Source organism: Anopheles nili, chromosome 3, assembly GCF_943737925.1.
Source record: "Anopheles nili chromosome 3, idAnoNiliSN_F5_01, whole genome shotgun sequence".
In the NCBI taxonomy this organism is placed as follows: Eukaryota; Metazoa; Arthropoda; class Insecta; order Diptera; family Culicidae; genus Anopheles; species Anopheles nili.
Window position 1 is genome coordinate 34,659,947 of NC_071292.1, and position 27,900 is coordinate 34,687,846.

General features: G+C 47.0%; 1 protein-coding gene across 1 annotated transcript; it reads right to left on the reverse strand.

Annotated features, from left to right (window-relative positions):
- Positions 1-576: 576 nt before the first annotated feature.
- Positions 577-27,666, reverse strand: LOC128723156 (serine-rich adhesin for platelets-like). The gene is made up of 12 exons (XM_053816871.1): positions 24,793-27,666; positions 19,020-19,168; positions 17,854-18,020; positions 16,649-16,767; positions 15,675-15,828; positions 13,811-13,907; positions 13,551-13,678; positions 12,234-12,376; positions 11,692-11,814; positions 3,833-3,935; positions 2,980-3,194; positions 577-2,219 (listed from the first exon to the last, which is right to left on the reverse strand). Exons 1-12 carry the CDS (start codon positions 27,664-27,666, stop codon positions 1,863-1,865), a joined length of 4,629 nt encoding a protein of 1,542 aa, XP_053672846.1. The 3' UTR covers positions 577-1,862.
- Positions 27,667-27,900: the final 234 nt, after the last annotated feature.

The following is a 27,900-nucleotide window of genomic DNA, read 5'->3' on the forward strand; positions in this document are numbered from 1 at the left end:
TTATCTGGTATTGATTTCTGCCCATCGTGACTTATACCATCCTGGCCGGGTCTTTTGCGTCTAATTTTTCACTTCCTAATTCTAATATATGCATCAAATGTTTGCTACTTCGTTCGATGAGATTCAAAATATATTGGCACATGTTGTCCCCACATTCACAATCAGACCATTCCGCCGGACACAGCGGCGATGAACATGTGGTGTAACACTTATGTAACGATTAAACAAAAAAACACATTCTTCACGTATGCCCGTTGGCCCGTGACCCATTCCAACAAACTGTCCGACATTTGCCAAAACTTTTGCATTCAATTATTAATTCCCTTCGGAGCGTTCTTTCGACGGTGTGCATTATGAGCGTGTCTGAGTTCACTAATAAAGTATATAAATGTTGACTTTACTACTAACTAGGAGCTAGGGGTACAGATTCACAAATCCAACAAAATTCGTTCGTTTTGTGTCTTGACGTCAAAGAATCGTCCCCCTTGGGCTATGCAGCATCCCTATCAACTAGTACGATCTCAGATCGAGCGACCCCAATCAATTGAGTTCTTTAGAAACGCACTCAAACGCTTGCAAGTGTTCCTAAACAAACTCCTCAAACAAAACGCCCAACGAAAAGATTAGCTTTTGTTGGGTTTAATCGAACCAGCGAGAGTAACAGGATCGGTGTCAACTGGAAGTCTTCGAAAAAGCGAAGAAGAATGAAGTTTTCTCTGTGTGTTACAAAGATTTCCAAGAACAAACTGACGAGTGGCAAAACGTTTGAGAGCCGTTTGTCGGAACTTTCCTGGACGTATTCTACCCCGGCGTAACGTGCCGATGCTTATCGCAAATTTAGATCTTTTCTGCACTCGTTGCTCAGCTCAGTGTGATCTCATTTTCTTTTACTATTTGCTTCCTTCCTGTTCGCAAGGATTGAGCCAGCGATTGTGATCTTCAATTTCCGAACCCCTTTTCTAGCGATGGTCAATCGAATCATGCAAGCACTTTTTGAGTGCCGGCTGATCCAAAAATCCATTAATCTCTGTTCAATGGCACAATAAGGGAAGAAGTGAGGCTCATACGCCAACCAACTTCAGGTGAGTTACTTCAACTGTCCGAGCTTACAACGCTTCAGGACGCTAATACCACTGGACGCATTACAATACTGGAACGGTGGAGCACGGATGCCATACGAACGGTGAAGAATGTTGCACAAATTTACATTTACGCTTTTAGTTTCCGTTACACTAGTTATGCTTGCATGTTTCTCGTTGCAAAGGCTCTTCCTTACATGCGGGCGGGGATTGTTTTTTTTTATTTTATATTTTGTTTATGGAGGGAGTCTCTCTTCATCTCTTCAATTTCATCCTTGCATGCATGCACCAACTTCAACCAACGTACCGGCATTTGTTTAGCACACTTTTTGCCCCATCTACTATCCCTTCCCACCTTTTCTAACAGCGACCGGTACAATGTGGGTGGAAATGGAATGAAAACAATCGCACAACGCGCTGTACAACGCGAGCCGAAAATAACGAGGAACTGACCAAATAAAGTATCAATTTCTTGATGACAACCGCTTCTCCCATACTTACACAGCTTCAACTGAAGAGATGTGGCGTTGTCGTCCGGCAGCCATGACTGAGCTGAGCGCATGTCCTGCCATTGCATTTCGTGGGTGTGGATGTGTGTGTGTGTGAGTGAGTGTGGGTGAAAGGACAGCGTGTCATCTCGTTGCTTCTTGGCGCCAGCATCGGCCTTCACTCGCTTTCGTCGCAACATCGCAACACTTACCCCCCGAATACTCGCTCGCAACTGGCTCGTGACCGCACAACACCACACACACACACCGGTCCTTGGGGAACTCACCAAACCCATTACTGTATCAACGGGGCGTTCTGCGAGTCGCCAAAGTCCACCGTGTAGTACATGTCGTTCTCCAAATTCATCGGCAGCGGTTTGTTGATTATCCTTTCCGGTTGCAGGCCGGCGTACGAGTTGGGTAGCTGATGCGCGTAGTTGTAGTTCGGATTCGTGTGGCTCTGGTGGTGATGGTGGTGGTGATGGTGTTGCTGTTGTTGCTGCTGCTGCTGCTGCTGATGGCCTTTGCCGCTGAGCCAGTGGCGGTTGTTGCTGGCGGGTTTCGAACGGCGCCCGAAAATGGGAATGAGTTGACGATGCTTGGTGGCAAAATGTCGGTAGCTCTGGTGCACCTTGCAGTGACATGCGGTTACCTGGGTGGGATGATATGACAACAAGCAGGAATTGGGTTACTCTTTGGCAGCGGGCGAGGAAAAGCCTCTTATTTTCGTCCCTCATCCCATGGGAAGATATTTTAAAATAGGCACGTTTCTGTTTGAAAACGAGCCCGTAGGAATACGTGTCGTTTGTTTAACCATTTTTGAGCCACGATACGCTTGCATACATTCAGGCGTGAACGTGCATCGATGAAAATTCATCTGTTCTTTCCGCGCGATCTTGGAGTTGGTCGTTGATCGAAATTTGCCGAAATTTTTTAATGTAAAATTAACCCATTACACCAAATCAACCTGATACCTAACCATTCGTAGTGTGCGCTCTTAAAAAAATCTCAAAAATATTGCTAGTCAACGTGTAAACGACTCCATTTGATGGGTGAACCGTGCTTCTCAGCAAATCCGTCATCTCACCAATGATGGATCTCCCCCACTAGAGCCCAACTCCATAAGTCAACACGCATTTTTGCTACATGCGAACGAAAGGTTCCAGTTCCCAAGCGAACACTACGCGTACCGGGGGAATGGAAAAAAGTTTCACTCGCTTGTTGCACAAGCACGGCGGGAGTTATTGGCTTCCACCAGCAATCGATAGCACGATAACTAATGAGCCACTGGGCTGCCAGCACGTCGACGGTACCGATGAGTAATAAATTGATGTTTCCCAGCTCTGGCGCGAGAAAATGTGCAAAAATCCGATTGATGGAACGTGATCTGATGGGTCCCGGATGATACTTACCACGATGGCCACTATCAAAATGGCGGTGGCCAGCGTACCGGCCGCAATGTACGCATTGTGTAGCTCGATCGCACTGTTGTGTTTGCCGGTGTGCGCCACAACGCCATCGTCCCCGTACATCGTGCTTCCGCTAATGGCGCGCAGCCCGTTCTGGTTGGCCAGCGTATCCGACAGTATCTCGCTCGAGCTCACCATTGTATCGATGACGAAGTTTTCTGCCGATGAGAAAGGGGCGAGAAATCGGGTGGGGCGGGTTAAAGCGAAACGTAATGATATCATAACACCCGGGAGATTAGGAAAGTTTCCACTCGAAGGCGGCTAGGCGATATTCGACACGCGCTGGCGAAAAGGAAATGCCCGCTGCCCGCTTTTTGCAAGGATTTTCGGGTGGGGTAAGAAAAATCGAGCCAAGAACTAAATGGACCGGGCCGAGCTGTGCCGGGAAGCGTCGGTCCGCTGGGAATGGGGTAGCTGTTTAATTTTGCTCCGTGAAAGTTTTTTCGAGAACCAAAAAAAGAAAGGGAAGGGCAGAAATAAATGGTTAACTGGCTTTGGGCGTAATCCACCAGGATCGTACTCCAATTTGTTTTGCTCCCGCGTGAATTCACCTTCGATGTGAAGTGGAACCGAATGGAACGCGTCGAAAATCGATAAACCACCGGACCGGACCACCCCGGGCCGGATGTGGTTAATCGAAAGGGATATGGATCTCAAAGTGTGTGTGTTTCCACGAGGCCCGAATAATCTTCGCCGTTTCCAGGACAGAGGGCAGCACCAGCACCGGGCGGCTATAATGCTCGCTTATTGACCAATTTCAGGGCGATTGAAATTCGCTTTGAAAATAAATACTCACCTTCGCACATCTTGCCGGTGAATCCTGGTCGGCAGGCACAGTAAAAGGACTCTTCCGTCGTCCAGCAGGTGCCACCGTTGGCGCAAGGGTTCACGTTACACAGCTGTTACGGTTACGGGGGTGGCAAAAAAAAAATATAGTACGTTAAGGTCTGCTCAAAGTCAAATACGTGCGGGCATGTTATGAATACGGTCCAGCAACGGGTTGCTCGTTTTTTTCTTTCTCTCTTTTTTGCTCCCCAGTGCGCCTTCAATCTGGTCCCTTATTTAATGGCCTCACAAAGGGGTTCGATCATCTGGTTTGCATTTTCTATGACCCTTCAAAAGTCTATCCGGCCTTCCACAGTTGTGCCGATTGGCGATTGCGCTTGTTTGACCATGCGACGATTCCGGCGGAAAAGACAAAGTGGTGGCAGAACGCGAACTCGGCAGATATCGTGCTCAAGGACCCGCATGGTTTCGGTCCGATTTTCCGTGTTATCCTTTCCGCACGGTAGCAAATGTCCTTCTACATTTAACGCACCAATTGGAGCGTAAACAATGACCATCATTAAATTGGAATATTCCTCTAAAACGTTTGATGTATGTGCTTCCTTTTTTTTCTTTTTACTGTTTCATCGTCGGGAATATATTCATAATATCTTACAGTAAGTTACATACCTACGTTGTAATGATCGTTTATTGCAATATGTTAGCGCCATAATGGGTCAATCACAAATAAATTACTCTTAAGACTTTCATATACAAGACTTCAAACAATGAAAATTATGGTTCCGACGTTAAATATCATCGATAAATCGACGCCTCTTAATGTCAATTCAATTTGCCACAAAAGAGAACCAATAAATCATAAGTCAATATGATCCATCAACGCGCACCGCCAATGCTGTAATGGAATTTGATCTTTTTCAATCCCACGCGGCAAACAGCTTATAGGCAAGCGACCGAGATTAATTGAATCGAATCCTTTTGCAAACAATGTGTCATCCGAACTGAAATAGCAGATTTCCACTGACGAGAGTGCCGAACCATTGATACGACACAGCTGAATCTCCAATTTTACATGGAGGGTTTTTACGCGAAATTCACCCGTCAACATTAGTGTTTTGTAATAAGCGCGGTGGTGTTCTCTTTGATCCAAACGAAATGTTCAACTTAATGCGTGTATCCTGTTTGGTATGGATTATGGAAGCAATGGAAATGAAATGCGACCCGTTCATCGATGCAACGGGGGCAGTGAAGCAGAAATTCAAAGTAACGCATTTCCAAAGGTTAGTTAAGCTGGAAAGAGCGCCATTCATGCAGTTGCATTTGCATTTGAAAAATGCAAATGATGCAATAAATCAATGTTGATGGAGCCGTTTTTACCGTACGGTGATTTGGATAACACATCAAGCCACAGGTATGAACTGAATCATGCACATCCATCGGAATGAGCCCATTCAAGTGTGTTGAATGGATATTACGTGTACAGGTACTCCACCAAACGCTCCCACATGTGGGTTATATACATCGAAACCGCACAGCTCGTCAAAGGTGGTTTTGTTTCATCACTCTGCCAAACAGCCTGTGTGCTGTAATGATTTAGCTGGAGTGAAACAAAAACACAAAATTGCCATCGGCAGAACAAGCGGAAACGCGGGCTTAGGATACTTTCGACGAACCATTTGCGTTGATTACCAGCACGGCCGATCGGAAGGAAAAATAAAATTAGTAACATAATCTCATAATTTGCCCTCAATCAGGTACAAACGTTGATCCCTTCGAACTCACTCATCCATACGCAAGGAAAATACTGATGGAAAAGCACTCGGTCGGTGGGCGCATTCTAAGAACGAAGAGAGCGAAAGTAGAAAAAAAAAACACAACGATCAACCCACGGCCGTCAGGCGCAATTCAAATTCCTGCGAAGATGTTTTCATTTCTACTTCAGAGGCTTTTTTTTGCTCCCCTCGGCACCTTCGGAAGAAGGAAGCAAACGATAGAAATAAAAGGGGGGAAAACCTCGGGATTGCCCGGATGGAAAAATATTTCCTTCCATTTGTTTGGTGTTATTTTTTTTTGCAGTTGTGTTTATGCTATTCATTTTCGATCCAACATGTCCCTGCACTCGGTGCTGGCAAGACATACGGCTGGGAAGCGACAGCTTAAGAGAACGCAGGAACAGCAGAAAAAAGCGTATTGAGCATTTTGTAATTTCTGTCTTTTTCATTGTGCCGTTTTTTCTCTCTCTCGCCTTCGTGAGCAGTTGCTTCCGGGCCGGGAAAAAGGAATGCCGTCACTCGAAAGGCGTGCGCAGCACATAGCATCGACAAGTTTATCGAATCGAAGGAAATACGACGTCGAGTCTTAGTCCTGACAGGCGTCTCCCAAATAAAAATAGGGTTGGGAAAAAAAAGAAGCTCCCACGCAAAGATGCCACCGATGCCATCGATGATACTGATGACGATGATGTCGAGTGGCGGATGACGATGATGACGCCGGTGAACAGGGTGACACCCGCCGAGAAGGGTTGTGGATTCGCAATCGACATCGGAATGTGGTTCGTTCGGGTCGCAAAGGGCGTGCAGAAGATGGCATCCACTTGCGATGCATACAAATATGAAAGTTATATCTGATTTATACGATGGCCGAACATCCGTCGTATCGAGTCCGTGAGTTGTTTATCGTACCGAAGGAGTGCTCGGAAATGTCGGACATGCCCGGAACACCCGAGGACACGGCCAAGACACATCGCATAGACACTGCCACTTTCGGAGGAATAAAATCAATACAGATTAAATTCCCTCCGGGGGTGCTGAAGTGAAGAAAAATATCTCCCTCTACAGCAGCAGCAGCAGCAGCAGCACAAGTATCGACAAAAGTGGTAAACAGTGTTGTGTTGTGTGGTTTTGTATAAATACATACCGACAGGATCGGTTGCAAAGTAAACGTGTGTGTGTGTGTGTGTGTGAGAGAGAGAAAGAAGTTCAAAAATAAAAATGTTTATGTGCAACGTGGTTCCCCCCACTCCCTCCCACCACACCCTCACCACCAGGAGCAAGGAGAAAACAGCAACTAAATCCCTTGACAAGGGTATATTACAATGTTTTTTATCTTTGCGCTTTTCTGCGTGCCGATGCCTTAAGACACTCGGCGCGTCGTGAAGTGGCATTTGGCACGATGGGCTCCCGATGGGATCCGACATGCAAATGATGCTGCATAAAACTCGAGCGAGCGCAAAAAAGCAGAGACCGCAGCATCACCTGGTGTTCATTTGATAAAGAGCATTAGAGCTCGAGCGGGAATGTTCGAGAGGATTATGCGTCTACGTCGAATCGTTGCAGGCACACTTCAAACGTAGTATTTATTAGATACGCTGACAGCTTGTGCATTTCGATTCGAGATCGAATATTTATATATCGCGCATTCACAGCATCCGAGCGCCCTAACAGCTTTCCCAGAAGGTGGATGTAGAAAGGTTTAAGACTGGCGTAAAATAAAAATCATTCAAGCTTAAACTTGCAAGGATCACTGGCTTTATGTGTGCACCAGCCAACCACACAAATTAAACATTGTTACAAATAATATTTCAAAGGAATTACATGAAAAGAAAGCTTATCGTATCTTGCCCTGCACGTGGTGGAAAATAGCGAAATCTCAGGTGAATCTGTGCGTGCGCTGTACTACATACGCTCGCGTAAACCTTCCACCGGATGCTGTGGCTGTTGTGAGCTGAGCGTGGCAGATAAATATTTTTATGTGCTACGCGGCAAGAATCTCAAAAAACCACCCACATCCGAGACAACGCGAGCGGTGGAGGAGTCATAAAATATTTATGCTCTCAATGTGTGCGATTCTTTAAAAATAAACACACCATCCTGGCGCCACAAAGCAAAGATAAGACCACTTTCGGTTCGCTTCCTTATGTTAAATGTCATTCAATACCCACGTGTGACTAATCGTATATTCACAGATAATTTAATCAACTCACCCGCAGGGAACGACACACCTACGCACACACGCGAGCTTGCTACGAGCGTTTGATTTGTCAGTGTCAACTTTCCACACACCCACACACTCGCAAGGACGTCGCTCGAGAAAGTTCGAGCACAAATGGGGCGCTATCCGGTTGCTGAATTAACGCAAAATTAACACCATCATAAATTATCTTCCGCCCATCGGTTTACGGGTAGAGCTCATTCTTTACATTCGAACGATTGAAATTCTAACCGTGTCGTGCCTGAACCGGTCCGGCCAAAGGACACCGATTTCAAAGGATTTCCCGGGAAAAAGGTAGATTTTCCGGCCGTTTCTGGGGTGGTGGCGGTAGTAAAAAAGCAATAACGGCGAACCGGGAAAACATTGGGCGGCGCTGGTTTTTATCCTTCCGCCAAGAGCGAAACCGTAATGGAGAGCAAGAAAAACACGCCCAACCCGTGGACCCAAATGGGACGCACAAACGGACGGCGCAGCGGCGTAGAATAACATAAGTAAAAAAGCTGCGCTCTTTGTAAGCGTAAGGGAACCACCGAAACGCACGGAAAAAGCTTCCACTCATTCTTAAGAAAGGTTTTAGTGACCTTTTCTCGTGAATGTGGCGCTAGGGCGACGTTGGAGTGAGAAGATGGAACACGCTTGCATGGGCAGAACAGTGGGCCGTAGAAAATCTTTTTTGTACGAAGCTGGTTTACGGCACAAAGGGAACAATATATCTCACGGATAGGAGAAATATTTTCCCCCCCAATTTGGGAGGAAAAGTTCACCCACCGGGTGGTGCGTTGATACCGGCGTATATCGCGGTTGGCAAAAGCAAAGTGCATGGGCTCGACGGACCCTGTGGACGCAACTGAGCAAACCATCCGGACGGATAGACACGAAGGTGACGAATGGGAACGTCCAAACAATCGAACCAAACCGACAGGCCAGGACTAACGACGAAAAAAAGGTACCGGTGGTCGAAAAGAAAAAAAAATAGAAGGGAAATAGCCTGCGGTGGCCGGTACGATTTAATAAGAATATGAAAAGATAAAACGCAAAAACAGAGCGTGAAAAGTGAGTGAGAGAGAGAGAGAGGCAGAGAGAGAGAGAGTAAGAAAGAGTGAGAGATAGACAGTGAAGAGGCATAGATCGAAACGACCAAAAAAAGGAAAGGAAATGCTCACGAATAACGAAAATAAGTGTTCACCATTTCTAGGCCCCTGGGTAAGCTGATTTATGTTTTAATCCTTTTTCCGTTTCTACGCCCTCCAGCTTTTCAGGGGTGGCTGGGACGGCTTGAGACGAAAATGCCATCGCTGGGCTCCGAGGGGTGGCGATGCCAAACGGAAGAAAAAGTCGCCCCCGGAAGGGGTGAAAAGCGACCCAATGAAAATGGCCACGGTGGTTGACTGCTGCACGGAAAAGTCATCCGCACTCATTCAGTGATTTGATTTGTAGCACGGTCGGTTGACGGCTTGGGTACGCCTGGCTGGTTTGTGAATTGATCCTCCGATTTTCACATTTCCCGTGCTGTGGTGGGTTGTTGAGATAGGTTTTTTTTTCGTTGGTTGTTGTTTATTCTGGTGCTAGTTTTTTGCTCGTTTAAAAAGGTACCGAACTTTGACTGCACGGTGTTCACCGTAGAGCAGGGTGTGGCATTCCTACGGGGGTTGTTTTGAGCCGCCCACCTGAGTTGTTTTGGACGGTAGGCAAATTTTACCTTTATCGATTTTGTGATTCATTATTCGAGCCTTACGAATTATGAAACAGAAATGGTTGCATCGATCTGCGGTCGGAATAAAGCACGATGCATTCATCATTCACCGCTGTGAATTTGTGATGCTGAATTTATGGCAACTAAATTGATAAATACTATAGAGAACAGAATATCCGTCTTGTTAGATCGTAAATCATTATCATTACGATGTAGTAGTTGTTTTGGTTGTTTACATTTCGTTCCAATTGATCTCATTGTAGTTAAACCGACTAGTTAAACAACGCTTTCAAAAATAAGAAGAAAGATATTCAGTTGTTTGAAATATACTTGTCTGCCTTACACCAATTGCTTTGAATGAATGTTTTGAAAAAATATATGCTATTTTCCTTCAAATTTGTAGTGCACTGTGATAAATTTAATTAATATATGGTGTTTGTTCATGTATTTCAAATGAAATATGAACTGCATTGTACAATACAAACATATAATGTTGATCGAAGAAACTAGATGTGATTTTTGTTCATATATCGATATGAAAGTAGGCAGCATTAAGAGAATGTTTGAGTATGTAAAAATAATATGCAAACATTTCACATGAACTGTATGAAAGCCCGATACACAAACCCTAATAAGTGTTGATTATTCTCATTACCAAATGCGTATAAGCATACAAGCAATATAAGCAAACTACCAACTGCATAGCGTACATGACTTTCCCTGAAAAATAAGAAAAAAGACAAAAAATACCAATGCAGTGCAAATCTAATGCTTCTTTAGTCATACTCTACACGCAAGCACCGCAGCACCACCAGCGGATTGTGTTTTTGCATTCTGTTAAACATTCCGCACCATCTTGATGCATATGGCTCAATAAAACGCCAAAATTCACCAGCACTGGGTGCGCGTAGGTGCAGCCACGCTCGATGTTGCGGATTAAATTATCAACAAAGTCATTAAAGTTTAAATGGAGGCGCCCAGTTGCTCACTCTTATGGGCATGGCCGCACGCTCGGAGAAACATGAATTTTAATTAGTTTTAGCTGATTTCGTATGAAGATACAGCACCATAATTATTCTACTCGGTGCTGTGAGCGAGAAACTGCTACACCAATCTGCAGAACACGCTACGACCGAAAGGAAACCTCGCAGAGCCAGAACAAAAAAAGAAGTTCCCCAAGAAATGCAATGATGCAATCGGCACCGAACCGTGCCCAACGGATGTGAAATGAGGGACAGAACGGCGCCATCGGGACGTTGTAAAACGAATCCGCTTCGAAGCGGACGGCTTCCATGGCGCGCTTTGCTGATCTTGGTTACGGCGGATAACACGCCACATAAATCAAACTAAACGACAAGATAATAGAGTGTGGAAGGAAATTTGATGGAAAAGAACATCCACGATAAGTAGCACTCGTACGTCTGGTTGGCCGTCCGTTCGGCGGGGGAAAGCGCACGTAAAAATCTTAGCGAAACTTGACAAACTCGCTAAAAAGTTTCCACTGTTCCGACGGAAGTCGGAAACTTTCGTTCACAGCAGAATATCCCCGGATGTTACATCAACAAAGGCAATAGTTTGTTGCAAAAAAAAAATTGTAGCATCACATTTGCGAGGCTGTAAATTAAAATGCGAGCACTTGCAACTTCAACCGCACGCAAAGTGGCAAATTGATTTAAATTTGCATTTTTCTCCCATATGGCATAAAGTGGCTGTCTGGAAAAAGTAGCACATGAATTCAGAAAAAAAGTGCATCACAAAGCAATACATCGAAAACTACGATAAATTGATCCTATGATATTTGTAATTGGCAATCATTTCCTATAATTATGTGATAGCCAGAAAAAATAGCATATGAAATAGAAACAAAATGGCATCATCAAATAATGCTTCAATAACTTTAACTACGATAGACCTTATATTATTTGTCCTTATATTGTTTGATCTTATATTATTTAACTACGATAGACCTTATGGTGAACATTTGTCAAACTAAAATCGATGAACGGTTTACCAATACGATGACAAGAATTCAAGATCCTAATTTTAAATGACAAACTCGTGACGGAACACCTGCCGAAGGTACCACCATGTTAGTAGACGGAATTTCCTCTAAAACAAAGCGTTTAAAACTCGATGCCATCGTCCACTGAACCGTATTATATTAGGCTTGCATTATTTGTACATACCGTTCTCGGAACTTGATTGCAATCCGGTCCGTTACGCCCGCCAGGACATTCGCAGGTAAAATCGTCACCGTGGTCGATGCACCGATGGCCATCTGGACAGGGATCATTGGCGCAAAAATCGACCTGCGTATAATGAGAACATCATTAGTGTTGTAAATCGAACGTGAACAGGTTCAAAAGCGCCACAGGCACTCCTCCTGCTCTCGATGCTTTCCGCTGGTGCTACGCTGCAAACTAGAACTCAACATTCGGTCGGTTTCGCGTTTCACGAGCTGCTAGACGAACAATTAAAATCTTCTGCACAATTAATTCTGGACTGCACCGGCTGGCTGGTAGGGGTTTTAAAATAAGTGCTCCAGCGTGATCAGAATGCCAGACTGCGGGAAAGCTGTGCGACACATGGTACTGCGCTGGCACGATGAACGATTGCTGCTCATTCGCAACGACGATAGATTGTGCAGCTCAGCACAGTGCAGTCCGCTGGCAAATGTGCTTGGTTGGCATGCAGATTACAGTCGACTGCAGCCGTGTCGAAGGCTTACCTTAATGTGGCATCGTTTGCCGGTGTAGCCTCGGGTGCACTTGCACGAGAACCCGCCGATATTGTCGATGCATTGGCCGCCATTGATGCATGGATTAGATTCACATTCGTTGTACTCGAAGTTGCACAGCTCGCCCGAGAAGCCTGAGGGAAGACACCAGAGAAAGAGTCGTTAGACGGGGTGCCAAGACGCAACTGGAATGGGTGTGAGTTAAAAGGCTTCATAATGTTAATGTGCCATGACAATGAATAATTTGCACGCCTTCCGGAAACCGAGGGTGAACGCTTTTCTTTGCAAATGGGTTGATTTCAGCGTGCTGCGGGTAGATTAATGGAGAAAGGGATCGAGCCAGGGTGCATTAATTAATGGGAGCTTGTGTTCCCGTTTTAATGAAAGACAAGCACAATTATGCTACTTTCAAATGAGCTTGGCCTTGTTTGATTCAACCCTGAAACTCTCATGTAGATATCTTTTGCTGCTTTCTTGCTTTAATTAACAGGAAGGTTCTTCATTAAATAGTTGCAGTTAACATTTGTCGACAAATCGCAAACTGAACTGAAATTTGTAGAATAATAACAATATTAAGGACAAGAGTTAAGCGACGTCGTCGAAATCAGCATACTTTAAGGAATATTTGTCAATCCTCCATGTAGCTTATTAATTTACGTATCGTATCGGTGCAACTTTGTGCCGACAGTATTTTCGTTGAATGACTATGATTTACTGCGAGAACGCCGCGCGGATCTTGAAATTATGATCGAACCGATATGTACCGTTCCAGAATTCTCGAGATTGCGATGCATCCAGCTCGGCACGGTGCAGAACCATAATTTCACGTCAATAACATCAATTTATTTTCCATCACAAGCAAATTGAATTATTTTCCCCACAGACTTCCATTTCTGTGGGTTTCGCGGACAACTCTCGGTTGCGCTACGCCGGCTGCACCATAACGTTCCGCGCAAGGCTTCAGCATCACGGTTGATTTTCCATTTTCCTGGTCCCACGTGCACCGAGACTGAATGTACATTTTTTACCCTTCTTTCCGGTGGTGCATCTGTGTTTCTTGTGGGGCACTTTTCTCTCTCTTTCTCTCTCTCTCTCTCGCTTTCTGTGCTCCACCGAATGTTAGCTACCAAACACGGTGCATCCGCCTAGTTTCGGCAACCCAGCTGAGGGCGGCTTAATGGCCCGCGACACCGGAACGGAAAAAGCGTCCAGTTAACTGCAACTGGCAGGTCCCTAGCGTGATACGAATGGCTTTGCGCCAACGCAACGCAGCGGGGCATTGTTTCGCGAAAGCCAAAAGCTACTTACCCGGTTGGCAGAAGCATCGAAATCCGTCCTCCTGATCGACGCAGATACCGTGCACACAGGGTGACGATTCGCACTCGTTCAAATTGTGCTGACAGAGCGGCCCGGTGTAGCCCGAGGTGCAGTCACATCTGGTGATGCCGAGGAAAGGTTGAAAATCGAGCCAAGAAGAAGCCAGTTAGTGATGGCGACCGAATGTGCACCGTAGTTAGGCTAATTAGGGCACAAAATCCGACGAAGCTTCGGGGTCTCCCCAAACTCACCTGAAATGGGTGGAATTTCCAACGCAGGTACCGCCGTTCAGGCATTGGGATGGATTGCACGGATCCGACTCGAATTGGCAGTTTTTACCGGTGTACCCTAGGGAGGGAAGAAAATGAAAGACAACCGTCGTTAACGCTCAAAGGCTGACACAAAACGCTTCATTCACAGCGCAACGGGCGACAAAACGCTTGCCAATCGCAGTAGGCCAAAATCGTGGTGCTAAAATGAATGAAGAAAAACGGTTCAACTCGAACTCCTCTCTAACGGCTCTAATGCATGAAAATGTAAATGAACACATCCCAACCAGACCACCGTTGGAGAGGAAAGTTCACCCATCTGTGATCCGCACCGTCCGTTTTGAGGCTTTGGGGTTAAAAGTGGCTCCCTCCAAAAAAAAGAAAAACCCCGGTCCAAAAATAAAGCGCACCAATGGGCGAGTAGTGCAAGAGAAAGTGGGCCGTCGGTTCCATCGGTCGTAAAATATTCAAATGGGACCCACATAAAATACGAACCATCTCGCATGGCCACAACGAATGCGGCAACGTTTTTGGTGGGCTCGAGCGACCTGCGGCCTGAAACGACGCCTGCCGTCCAGAATGAGGTCCCGGGTTCAATATTTTATCGATATGCGCAGCTCCACCGGTCCGGTTGACTGTTTCAATTCGGTGATGTATTGTCGTCACGGTTTCAGGGGGATGATGAAGAAAAAAAAACAGGCCATCCCTACCATCCATTTTCCCGACGGAAACCAACGCAGCAGCAGCAGCAGCAGCAGAATGCAAATAAAACACGCGGCGATATAAATTTTTATGTGATCCTGATTTTCGTCCCGTTTCTCGCGGCGTCAGCGATTGGCTCCCCTCGAAACGGAGCTAGAAGGGGGAGGTTGGACAAAAAGCACCCCCACATATTGAGCGAAAAGAAAACTCATTGGCAGCAGCCCGACGGCGCACATTCCACGATGCGAAGGATTTGTTTGCAATTGCGAAACACCGAACACCGGCACATAAAGAGCGGGATTAGGCATTAAGCTTGTTTCACTTTTATTTATGCACACAGTTCGCGTTTGTTGGGGCTTTTTGTTGTTTGGTTCTTTTTTTTTTCGCTCGTTGTTTTTCGGAGTCTCTATACTTCACGGACACACCGTCGTCCGTCCGGCGATAGTGTTTGGCTTTTGATGCACACACACACACACACACACACACACACACACACACACACACACACACACACACACACGGCATATCGGTAATGCTGCACGCTAACCCGATGCAAATTGAGATTGTTATTGCGCGGTGATTGTGGCAATAAATGCTTGGCGTGCATTCGCGTATTCGTCGGGTGCTGTGTCGATCGATTTTGGGTGTTTTATTTTCCACCGAATAGGAACGGCGCTTTTTTTTTTGAGGCAACCGGCAACAGTCATTCATCTCGCGCACAGAATCCCACCCGGCAGGGGTGCGTGTTGGTTTATTGAAGAATGGCGACCCGGAAAGCGAGCGCTCAGGATTGTAAAATGTCGATTGTCGAAACGCCGCCCCAGGAGCCCTAATCTTACGTTTTACGGTCGCCGGGAAGCATTGAGAAATTTACTCCACATATAATCAACGCGTGCACGTGCACGTGTACGTGCGTGAGTTTGCGTGGAGCAGGACATAAAAGCAAGGACTGTAAAACCGTTGCGGCGTTGCCCATCATTCAACGAATGGATTGCTGAGAGAAGTGTTAACCGGATCTGATTGGTTCGTGTATGTGCGTATTATTTGAAGGGTTTCCCAAACTGAAGCGCCAAGTGGAATGGACGTCACAAAACGAGCCGTTTGAGCAGTACAATACGGCACAAGCTAAGCGTTTGGTACTTACCGTACGGGCAGAGACACTGATAAGCGTTGCCTTCGTGTCCTTGCGACAAATCGACACAGATTCCGTTGTTGGTGCAGGGCGAAGGGCTGCAGGCGTCGATTTCCTCACAGTGCGTTCCGGCAAAACCGCTACAACACTGGCATTCGTAGCCCTCCTGTCGTCGGTGAAGCAGTAGAAGCGGTGAAAAAACGAAACGAAACGAAACGAAACAAGCCAAAGTGTGAGAAATCAATGGAAAATGCAACAATACGAACACGCCCTCGTCCGAATGCGCTTCCGGAGCATCTGCGGCAGAAGCGTCCTGCGAGCGAGCGAGAGAGAGAGAGCGTCACATCCTTGATGAAACTATTCCAACGACAGCGTCCCACGTCCACATCATCAGCCCTCAGAACAGCTCAGATGGTCACCGGACCGGTCAGCACCAGTGGAATTCGAGCGGCATCGGCAATGGCATTATCATCATCATTACCATGACAAATGCGGCAACATCTCGGTGGAAAACGCCGGCACCGGCACGCGAAGGACAATCGCATCGGCGTCGGGCATAAAATGTGCTTAATGCTTGCGCCATCCTTCGCATCGGCTGCTACAATCCGCCATTAATGAGGTCACTATTTCATTTCGACCCATCCGGAACGATGTACAGCGCAGTGCTGCGGGCTGCGCATTCGGGCGTCATCGGTTTCCGGTCATGGTCGGCGGACATAATAAACGTTGATGAGCTGCTGGATTGATTCTGGCTCACGCTAATGCCACGTCCATGGTGCTTTCAGTATTTTTTTTCTTTCTTTCATCCAAATTGCTGGCTGAGCTTTGCCGGTTTGAGCTGGTTGATGTGATTGGGGCTTGCGTATGAGTCCGACCGGTTTTTCGGTGGGAAATGTTCCACTTTGTTTGGTTGGCAGGGGGGGAATTGTTGGATGCTTTTGTCCGCTTTCGGTGAACACGCCATCCCGTCCATCACGCTTACTTACCATCGAGTTGTTCGAGTAGCACACACCCTTTCCGGAGCAGTCAGCATTTTCGCCGCAATTATCCGACTTTACGGTCACCTTCAGGCGGACGCACTGCTGGCCCCACTGTTCCGATACGACTGAAAGCAAAGAAAAACCCGTCGGTGGTTAGGTTTTGGCGAGGAACGTCATTATGGGCAGTCAACGAGAGTATCCCGGCCACGGGATGTCTTGAGGTCTGCAAGGCATGGGATATTACGCGGTTACGCGGATTGCCAGTGATTGGAGTGGCGAGTTTGTGCTGGACAGCTTGAGCTTGGTCGACATGTTACTCCCTAATTGGATCCCTTGGGAAAACGAAACTTTTGAAGGGCCACTAAAAATGGCCACGCTATGTGGAGCAGGAGCTTAGGAAAATGTCACCAAAATAAATTGTACCGCTTAGTAAGTGCAGTGCTCTTTGTAAGGGGGACGGAGTTAGTCTGACTCTACGTACTTTATAGATATTAACATTTAACTCTGTCAAAAATCCTCAAACTAACGTACTGACATACAAAAGAAGACTCGAAGGATCTACCAATTTACATGACTGCGTGTATGTGTAATTGACAGTATTTTCCTATTATTATTCTTGCCTCCAAGCGGTATCCAAGCCCAATCTAGCTCTCTATCGCACTCCACCGTCGATCCTATTAGCGAATTAACGATACCCATTCGTGTCACGTAAACTGACGGTACCGTTGTCGAAGCGCAAAATGTGTTTGGAAAAGATAAAACACCGTCCCCGGGTCTCCCCGGCAACCCGGAAGGGGCTAATCGGTCGCTCGAATGACCGAAACCTACGCAAACGGGTCCTACCTATCGAAAACATCTCGGTACACGCCCAAGTGACGCTTTCGCGCTGATCGTTTGCGAACCTTTCGGTTTCGAAACCCTCGCACCCGAGGGGCAATAAAATCGCTATCGTGCCTGATTCGCAGGGGGTTCCGATGGGCCCCAAAGCAAAAGGCACAAAAAACGCACCGACAAAACCCGGCTCCCAATCATTTAAGCAGATCCTCCGATTGGCCTGCGGTGTCGCGTCCGCAAAAGGGGCCCGACTAATGAGCCAGGGACGCCAAAATTCGACGTCAGACGCCGGTGAAACATGAACTAAACGCGAGAGAGAGAGAGAGAGAGAGAGAGAGAGAGAGAGAGACTGCGAGTGAGAGAAAGATCTTACTTACCAATTAGTAGATTAATTCCCTCCGTCAGATCCTTGTCGTAAAGGGTGACCAGCTTCTTGCCGTCGGCCACGAGCGGCGTGATGTCAAGCAGGACGCCTTCGGTGACGTCGCAGTTCTCGTGTCCCAACCGGGTGACCTGATAAACGGCGGTGGTCGTGTGATGGGCGCTGATTTTAATTAAAAAGGTGGACCCGCGGTGGATGTTGGTGGCAGGCGTAGGCGGTAAGGAGGAAAAGAAAAATGATGATTTATTTCGTGTGCGGCAGGCTGGAAAATGGCAAGATGCTGGATGCTCGCGGACGCCAGCCACAACCGTCCGCCGGATACACGCCGGGCATCCGGTGGGATGTGAAAATGAGCGTAACCACTTGCAATAAATGGCGCCTCGAGTTCGGCGGGTTTTCGGGTATCGGTTTAAACTCCGTCCGGCTATCGTATTACCCGCACTGCAACACGCTTCGGGCGCTTGCCAGTGCTGCTGAGCAACGCGAATTTGCTCGCCATTTCTCAGGCGGACTGAGCGTGGCGAAGGACACGATCTGTCACGTGCGGTTGGTTTTGCGAAAACTGATTACTACTGCAGAGGTGGCGAAATCACACGCCACTCAGTTGTAAGAGCAACCAGCGCAATGTACGCGCGGTGGTGCTTAATTTTTCGCACCGTCTTCCGGATAATTAACCCGAGTGGCGAGAATGTCCTGCTGCCGTAACTAGGTGCGAGCGTCCAGCGAAGAACGGCTCTATTTTGAGCAATTTCGTTATACGTGGGTCATCGTGTTGCGCAAGGAACGTCGGTCATTAATGTAATCACCATAATGTGGAGGATTCGCGCAAACGTTAGAAGCAACACGATTTCGTTCGTTCGGTGGGATGTAATACGTGGTGATAAATCAACAGCAGGACATTAGTTTGGCTATTTAGACGTGCTTACATTCCGAGCATATTCATTGGCAGCATTCATTAGCACACTTCCAATACAGTTCAGCACAAAACGAGAAGTGCTGGAGTCACAAAATTTTCCAATAAGTTTATTTTAGTTATTCCAATAAAGAACACGGTTATCATTATCATGACAAAAACATGAGAGAGTTCCCAAGTCAAGCGAACAATAAATCATTCCGAAGCACCCCAGAAAGCGACGATGAGCGAAAACACCAGAAACTCACCCTTCAGAGGATTTGTTGTAGTTTGAGGGGATCAAATGATGATCGTCGATTTCTACGATGAGCACGTCACCGGACTGGATGTCTGCTGTGCCCTCCCATGATATGGTGGTCGGAGTGCAGCTGGAGCCTGCCGAGCAATCTTCAGGAGTCTGAAAAAAAAACAGGAAAGCAAAACAATGGATGGAACACGTTTTGGAATATTGAGAAAATCGTTTATGCTCCCGCCATTGTTGTACGAAATATTTCACGAGCAAAATTGAATTATTAGCGGTGGACAGGCGAAAAAAGGGCATTAAGTTAACAATCCTTCAGCATAGCAAACGTCTCGGACGTTTCCATCTGCATACCACTACTCGTCGTTCAACATCGACAGCATTATTGTGTTCAGCTTTCAAGAAATCCCTCACGTTTCACACGAACCGCATGGGTGAATGAAAATTCACTCGAGAATGCCACCAACGCTGATCTCTTCTTAGACTTTTTCCTAGAAAGTCGGACGGTCAGCTCTCAATTTTATTTATCAATTGTAAATCATACAGCGCATCCCTTCACAAATGATGATGACTCGGATTTCGTTCTTAAATGGAGGCTATATTTCAGGCTAGCAGTTCAACTGCGTCATCTTCCAGCAAATACGGAAGCCAGACATCCGGACAAACGAAAGCTGCTTGTTGCGGTGGACATTACGCGCGTGGTGATCCAAAAAGGACATCGTGGAACTCGTTCCCAATGATGCGTCGGCGCAAACGTCAAAAACATTGCCGTCACGTACGCGAGCTACGGGCGGACCCTTTCCGTATCTATCAACTTTGTGACAGCTTAATGGACGTCTCAGCCTTCTGAACGGGGCAAACGAACGAACGTGTGGGCAGCAAGCAGTAGAAACAATATTAAAGCGCGTGGCTCACATGTGGGTGGTGGGATTTTATTTCGTAATCAGAAAGGATCACTATATTCTGCCCAAAGCTAGGCGGGCGCTTCAAAGCGTAAGCCACGGGCTTCACGGGCCAGTGCTTTAACCGGCCTTGATGGTGTATCATGAATCGTTTAACGATATCCAACCAATTGCATCTCGGTCAGCTACCTCAAAGGGGCTCACGGACGTTATGCATACGGCATGTCGTTAAAAGCTCGCCGATTAGTGCAGCGCTGGGTCGTAATTCTTCCGCGAGGAACACATTTGCTCGCGCAATATGCGTAGATGAATTGTGGGATTTGGAAGCGATAAATTAACGGCACAGATTTGCATACAAATTGAAATATTATCACGCGCACAGCACGCGGCACCTCGACGGGTGATAGCGACGGTGGCGAAATTAGCGAACTGTATCTCGCGCCGGTCAAACGAGCGAAAGGGACGAGATAATGGGTGTATGACTTTGATTATGCTGCTCCTTGAAGCGAGCCATACGTTGCGCTTCACGGTCGTGGTCCTGGATGGCCGGAACGACGAAGATGTGCGTTGCAAGCGAGCATAATCCCGCGACATCGGAACATCGATGGCTGTCATTAAGTCAATGATGATGAATGGACTATCGTTCCATATTAGCCGCACGGCTCACAGCGGTATGCCGTGAACGTAAACGTACGGCATATGGAGAGGGTTTGAAAATCTGCTAGAAATACCAATCAACACTGATTCGAGAGTGATGCGTTTCGCTAACAGCAATCCGTTCAGAGAGCAATTTAATAATATCGTAGTCGATTTTTTGACCCAGGATTTCTTTGAACTCCGCTCGAAATTTGGCTTTCATTTACCATAAAAAAGTGAAAAGAAACTAAAAATAAAGCTCGCGCTTAGCTTTATACCCTCTCGATAGCTTCTACTAAAACCTCGCACAAGCTATTTCGCAAGATCAAACGCCGCTCGATAAAACATCGTCGATGGCAGCGGATTTACCGTTGGAATGAGTCTGAATAAAATGCCATGCTCGGTGGTAGTGGAAAGGTAGGTATAAGGAGAGGAATATTACTTACATCCGAAAGGAAGAAGCTCAAAAACGGAGCAAGTTCAAGCCGACTCAAGCAAACTTATACTCACTTTAATTTGTTCCGCTAGGGGGAAAACTAGCTATCACAAAATAGAATTGAAAAACTTTTTTGCTCTGCAGGTCCGATGCTGCAGATCGGAAAAAAGGGGAAAAAAGAAGATAATATAAATGTGTTTCTTTATATCGAGCACCAATCGTCTACCCCGTTTCCACTGAGGGGTTGCATAAAATGGAAAACCTGCTTTTCCGGCTCGACCTGGGTGAGATGGAACGCAATGGAGCAAAATCGGTAGTTTTTTTTTCTTACATTTTATATTTCCAACGCGAACAACGGTACGGAAAACGGCAAGATGTCGATGCTTAAAAATGACTTCAAAGTTTCCAATAGCTCTGCTATAGCCCGGGCTCGATTTCTATTCAAATCTATATTTCTTTATTGTTTGTGCAGTCAGGCATGTGAATAATGTTTGAAAAGTGATAAGTTTGAGGAATAAACGAGATGCGAGTTTATAGAGCGAGAAATTTGTTTTTTTGGCTCTATTCTCTCACAAATATAATTTTACATAACAGCATTCCGCGTACGCGCTCATAATTTACGAAGGTCAAATCCTTAACGGCCTTATATAAAGCACGCGTTTTATTACGCGAACCTCACGTTAGCCACTTTTCTGCATGTAGCCGCTTAGGCCACACAGGATTCTACTTTACAACCCAAATGCGTTAAAAATACAACGCAACCATTATTTAACCTCCGCTATAACCATTTCCCGACCATTTCTCTAATGAAATATGGATAAAGTCATCCCTTGCCTGGCCAGAGAACCCAGCATGGCTCGAAAGGGTTAGCAAACAAAGGAAAAACTGCTCAAACATAAACACTAACTTTTCCAACCGGTGGGTACTTTCGTATTAATTAATTTATTAGCTGGAATTTTCGACGGTTTCTGGACGAAGGGCCTACGAAATTGGATGGAGGACGTAAACAGAAACGCAACATTTTTCAAAAAAAAAACTGGTCTCAGTCGCGGTTTCTTGATGCGCTGTATAGCGGAAAGCCATAGTTTGCTTAATTTCTTTTCGCTCAATTATAAGAAAAAATATCAAGCCTGCAAACATTGTGGGCTTCTAAATGAATGATCTTTTGAGCCGTGCAGAGCGTGTGTCATGTTGCCGTCAAAGCATCGTTTTTGGAAGCCCAAGTCATTACTCTTTGCATTCGACAGCGTCAAGCGCGCAAAATATTGATCGCTATAAAAAAAAACATGCACTTGGGTAGTTGCTTTGATGGTATTCTGATGGCATTAGAATATATAAACTAAAACATGGCCCCAGTGAATGCAGCGTATTAAAAGCGATGATTTGCTTGTTTTCAAGATGATTTTTTCTCACACGTCATCGCCCAGACTTGATGGAGCTATACAGCCAGCGTTTTTCTTTAGCGATGGTACATGCGCAGCAGTTTGGCTTCCATTCATAAAGCAAGAAAAATGTTCATAACTTTTACATAATACTATGCATTTGAAGACTGTTTACGAGCTGCTAAAAACAATAAATATGACCGCAATTTCCTACGCGATTCCCCATAACATCATACAGCTTGAGGACTTGATGGCTTTTATTTTAATACTTTAAAATAGATTAACTTCAATAAACCAACTAACGTATTTATTGTACGTAGCATGTCTCACATTTTGTATTTTTGCAAATGGCATTAGTTTAGTTCCAACTTGAGATAATTAATATTTCAACTTTTGAAGCCCACAAAATGCAAAGAAAAAAATTATCAATTACGTGCTAGCTTACATCGCGTCGGTTGTGGCATTGTTCTTTCTGGCAGCTTAAGTCAACCGCAGTGGCCTTATACGAGACCATCCCGTGTACCGAGATTAACGGCATGATTACAGCAACAGTAGCGGCCATAATTACGAAACATTACTCCCCAGAATAACTGCACACCCACCCACCCACACACACACACACACCCATACCAACTAAAACCCCTTCTGCAACGGTTCGTTTAGCCTGGTAAAAAGTGAGCACGTGAAGAAATACATTTGGAACAAAGTTAACCCCCCTTTTGACATCGGGCTCTATTTTTCATCCATCTTTGCAGCAGCAGCATTGCGCCAGCCTGGTCTTTCACCTTACCGACTCCGCAGAAGATATGGTATTTTCTTGCCGGTTGAGTTGACAACACCGGGAACAAGGTACTATCTCGTATGTCACGGTCTTCCAGTTGGCTTATCGTGCGAGATCGTAATGAAACGCATTGTTAAAACAAAACGTGGTGTGTTACTTGCACAGAGAGAGAGAGAGAAAACAAATCAAATACCTCAACCCGAAGATGTTGTTACAGTTCAGAGAAGTCGGAAAATATGGTGTGCATTTTGAAGGACGCTTCACCACACTATCCAAAAACGATCGGCACAAACTAAAGCATGTTTAACAATTTGACCGCGACGCAATTATGCCGACCTTGCCATGCCCATAGTGCCACCTGGAGGAAACGAAGCGCGCCAGTGGCTTGAAAAGACACATCGTAAATGGCGCATTCAAAATGGTGTATCCCGGCCTGCTGTTGACAAGTAAACGGCCAGATAAAGCAAATGGTGCACGGTGCGTTCCACCGCGGTTGCGTTATCTGGTGGAAGCGGGATTTTCCGGTGCTTGTTGGCTATTTTTGCGTCGTTTTTACCGGCAGCTGTCAGCAGTTGCTTCGCGTCACTTGCGTGCATTGTTTCCCTGGCTGAGCAGGCCAAGGAGATTGCCTTCCGGTTTATCAAATGTGACATCGCGGGAAGAACAAGGCGAGACACGGTTTCAGGCAAATACACAACGGTTCTGTTGTTGTGAGCACTCGCATAAGTGTATCCGCTTCCTGTGCTTTCTTTACTAGGTGGTTTTAAAGCTAATAACCCTACTACATCAATAGCAATGACGCGCTTTAAAAAACACAGGATTCAAAACGAATTCAAAGAGCACAACAAATATCGATCGACCCCAAAATCAGAGAAAAGAATACGTAACAGTCACAGCCGGCATACATACAACAACAAAAAAATCACATTACGCAAGTCTCAATGATGCAGCAAACGAACGAAGCAAAAGAGAACTCAACTAGCCCCATAAAGGAAAGATATACTCGAAATGATAACAAAATTAATTCAATTAGTTTTTCCTCGTTCTGCGCTACGCCCCGGCCATTTCCCGACAGCGTGTGCTATTTTATCAGGCTCCGTTGGGGATCTACCGGGCTTATTGGGCAGATAAAATCCTTCAAATTGGACGGTTTGGACTACATTCGGAAACCAAACCCGTCTCTCGCTCTCTCGCGCGCGCTTTCTCCTCATTGAAGAGGAAAAGAAACTACTCACCCAGACGCAAATGATTAATTTTGGGAGCATGCTTCAACTCCTGCAAGGATCGTGCTCATGGTCAATCGAGCCATAAGCTTATTTACATTCTGGGGTTTTTGCCACAACGCTTCCAGTCGTCAGTGGTGGAAAAAGTACGCTTGGTCGGAAGAAAAAGCACTTCAAGTACCAATTTCTTTTGCTGTGCAATTGCCTCTTGGTAATCGTTGAAAAAAAAAACGAAAGTTTTGAAGTGGGGTCGCTGTCTGTTGAATAATGCAGTCACAACATCTATTAAAAACGACCTCGCAAATCGTCAGAACCGGGCTGTTGGTTTTTCCGGGACTCCACGGGGACGTCCGTTATCAGCTCATCGCTTATCGGAGATACAACTACTTAGCCCCACCATGGGGTTGGTTGGCTACTCACCATCGCCGGAAGCGGAAGTTCGTGCGTTTCATTGCCTCGCCAGACGCTCGATTCGGGTGCGATACTTTGAATTTCGCAATCTAGAGTATTGATCTTCTCGTGTAAACGCGACAGCGCCACGGCGGGTTTCGTATGTGACGTTGATAGCACGGCTTCTGGGGACGATCCGTCGTGGTTGCCTGCAGCTGAAGCCGACGAGGACGCGGCCGACACCGTGGACATCATCACTGACGAGGACGTGGTCGTTGTTGGCGTCGTTGAAGATGCGGGATTTCTGGCCGGTTTGGCTAGTTTCGCGGTAGCCGCAATAATGGCCGACGCGGCCGATCCTAGGGATTTTATCTTTCGCTGTTGCGCGTCCTCGTTGGAGGCTGTTGAAGGGGCACCGGATTTTATGGTTTTTACGTTGCCGATCGGAATGGTTTCCTCCGACAACACGAAGTTGGTTTGCAGGATGTGCTGCTTTAGATCACCCTTTGTTGCAGATTCAGCACCAACGGCAGCTGGCGGTGGCTGAGTTTTGGGTGTTTTTCTTGAAGAAGCCGCTAGAATGGCCTGTGCTGGTTTGGACATTGTCTTCGCGGTAATGATGTCCTTCTCCGACAACACGGCCGCAGTTGCTTTGGACTTTGCGACGGCCTGCGTGGATCGATCCGCGGTTCTGTTGGGTGTCACTACCACCTGATGATGCAGTTCGCTGTACAACTCCTTGCTGTTGTAGAACTTTGTCGTCGAGAACTCAGGCTTGTCCTTTTTGCCACCATCACTCAGATCAGGCACACCTCCAGGCCCACTGTTGTCCGTGTTGAACTTAGTGGCGGCGAAATCGATCTTCTTCAAGGGTGCCGTCTTACTGAGCTGGGCCAGCTTGGTCGCCGTCGAAGGATCATTCTTTTTAACGCGTCGCGGAATGAATAAGTCGCTGTAGCTGTTCTTCACGATATCACTGCCACTGACCGGCTCGCCGATCTCCTCATCTGTCGTCTGCTGCTGTTCCAACCCAGCCACCGTAGATGCGGACGCCAAAACCGACGACGGTGGTGGCGATGTTTGCGCGGAGTCCTGCTGCGAGGACGAAAACGTCACCGAGGAGATAGCAATCGTGATTACTTCATCGTCCTTGCGACCGTCGCCAACATCGCGGTACTCGTCCTCATCATCACCACCAGCAGCACCCTCGAACGCAGGGAAACCCTTAAAGTTCTCCTCGATTCTGCTGATCACCTCATCGTTTTCCTCCAGCTTTTCCGTGATGTTGTCGATGGTCGGTCGGCTGCTGCGTTCGTCACTGGCCGACGTCTCCGACGTATCATCGATAAGTTCGATCTCTATCTTTGTGGTGGAAATGTCACCTCCATCTTGACCGGTTCCGTTGATGACAGGCGCACTGCTACTGCTGCTGGTGCTGATGCTACTGCTGGTGCTACCACCAGTCGAACTACTGGCGCTTGTCACAGTGCCAACGCTCGAGGGTCGCTCCATGCCATCACCCAACGACTGTTCCTGGAAAAGCGCCGACTTCTCATCCAGCTCCGTCGTCGTCAACACTGGCAGAACATCCGAAGGCTTCATGATGGTGGACTCAAACAGCTTCTCACCGTCCTCATTTCTTAGGATAGCCTTCTCTCGCAGACGTTTTTCCTCCACACCGGCGGACTGCTGGGGCACCCTTAACTCCGGCTTAAAGTCCTCCAGCTTGGATGGATAAAAATCGTCAATGTTTATCTTGCTCGGGTACACCGATTTATGCAGCCGATTTCCAGGCACACCCATCGTATCCGTCAGCAGCATATTTTCGTTATCATTCTCACGCAACCCGTTGTCGAACTCATCCGTCGTGATTTCGGCAATCTTTATGCGATACAGCCCATTCTTTAGGTTCCGCTCGACGTGGATTTCGTTGGAAAAAGCTTCATCCTGGGCGTCCTCAGGGATCTCGAATGCAACACCAGTCGCACCGGCACCCGTATGCTGCACCTGCGTGTTGATCGTAACCGGTGACGCACTGCTCTCGTCAGCACCCTGTGGAATGCGCGCTTTTTCGGTAGCTTCCGGTGCAGCTACGGTCGTACCAACGACTGCCGGTGTTTCGGCATTCAAACCCACGTCTCTGCTGGTGGTGACGTTCTCTTGCACCTGAGTTCCATTCGACGGGTCGATTTGTTCCTCACTCGCGCGCTCCGTTCCGGTGGCCACCTCAACCGTAAACAGCCGGATTCCGAAGCTAATCACCGGTGTTTCGCTCTCCGGTTCGAGGTCTCCAGCCGCCTTCTTATCATCACCATCACTCTCGAGTGAACCCGCGGGAGACTCCGTGCTTGTGATGGCCTCCGGTGGCTTAGGTGCGTCCGTGAGACCATCGGTTGGTGCCAGAACTTCCGGTGCCAGCGTGCCCGTGGTGCTCACCGAAAGCGATCCCTCCTCACCGACGGGTGTTTGACCACTAGAGACAATTGTGCTCGACACCATTAGCGGCGCTTCCGATGGTGTTGGTGACGGAAATGAGTCTAACGCCACCTTCGCGACCGTTGAAGGCGTTGCCGTAGATTGCGACGGCTCGTCTGCGTGCACGTCTGCTGATGCCGGCGACGATAACAGGGACGACGATGATGGCGGTCCTGACGACGACGGCGACGATGACGCCGGTGATGATGACACTTCCGTTGGACTGTCTTCGACAGCAGGCTGCCGAGACGCAGGTTCACTCTCGACAGCCGGCACATCGGTTGCGGTGTCCGTGAACGAGACGGATGATGCGGTAGTCAACAATGCTTCAGCATCCTGCCCTGTCGTCAGTTCGGCCCGAGTGGTTGGGTTCGCTGTGACACCTAGCGCCAGGAGCGCCAGGCACAGGGCAATTGCACGCTGGGTCATCTTGAAGGGCTTCAGTTCCGGCGTTGCGGCGATGCTGCTAAACTCTTTGAGCTGTTTGGCGTTTGACTTGGCTACTTGGAACCCCGGTAGCGCTCACTTGGGAGGTGGGTTGATATTTTACCCTCTGGATGGTAGGTCAGAGCACTGGGATGCACTGAATCATTCGTACGGAAGCAACCCTTCACATGATGCGTATCTGTAATGAAAGTGCAAAAAAGGTAGTGTGAGTGTTGG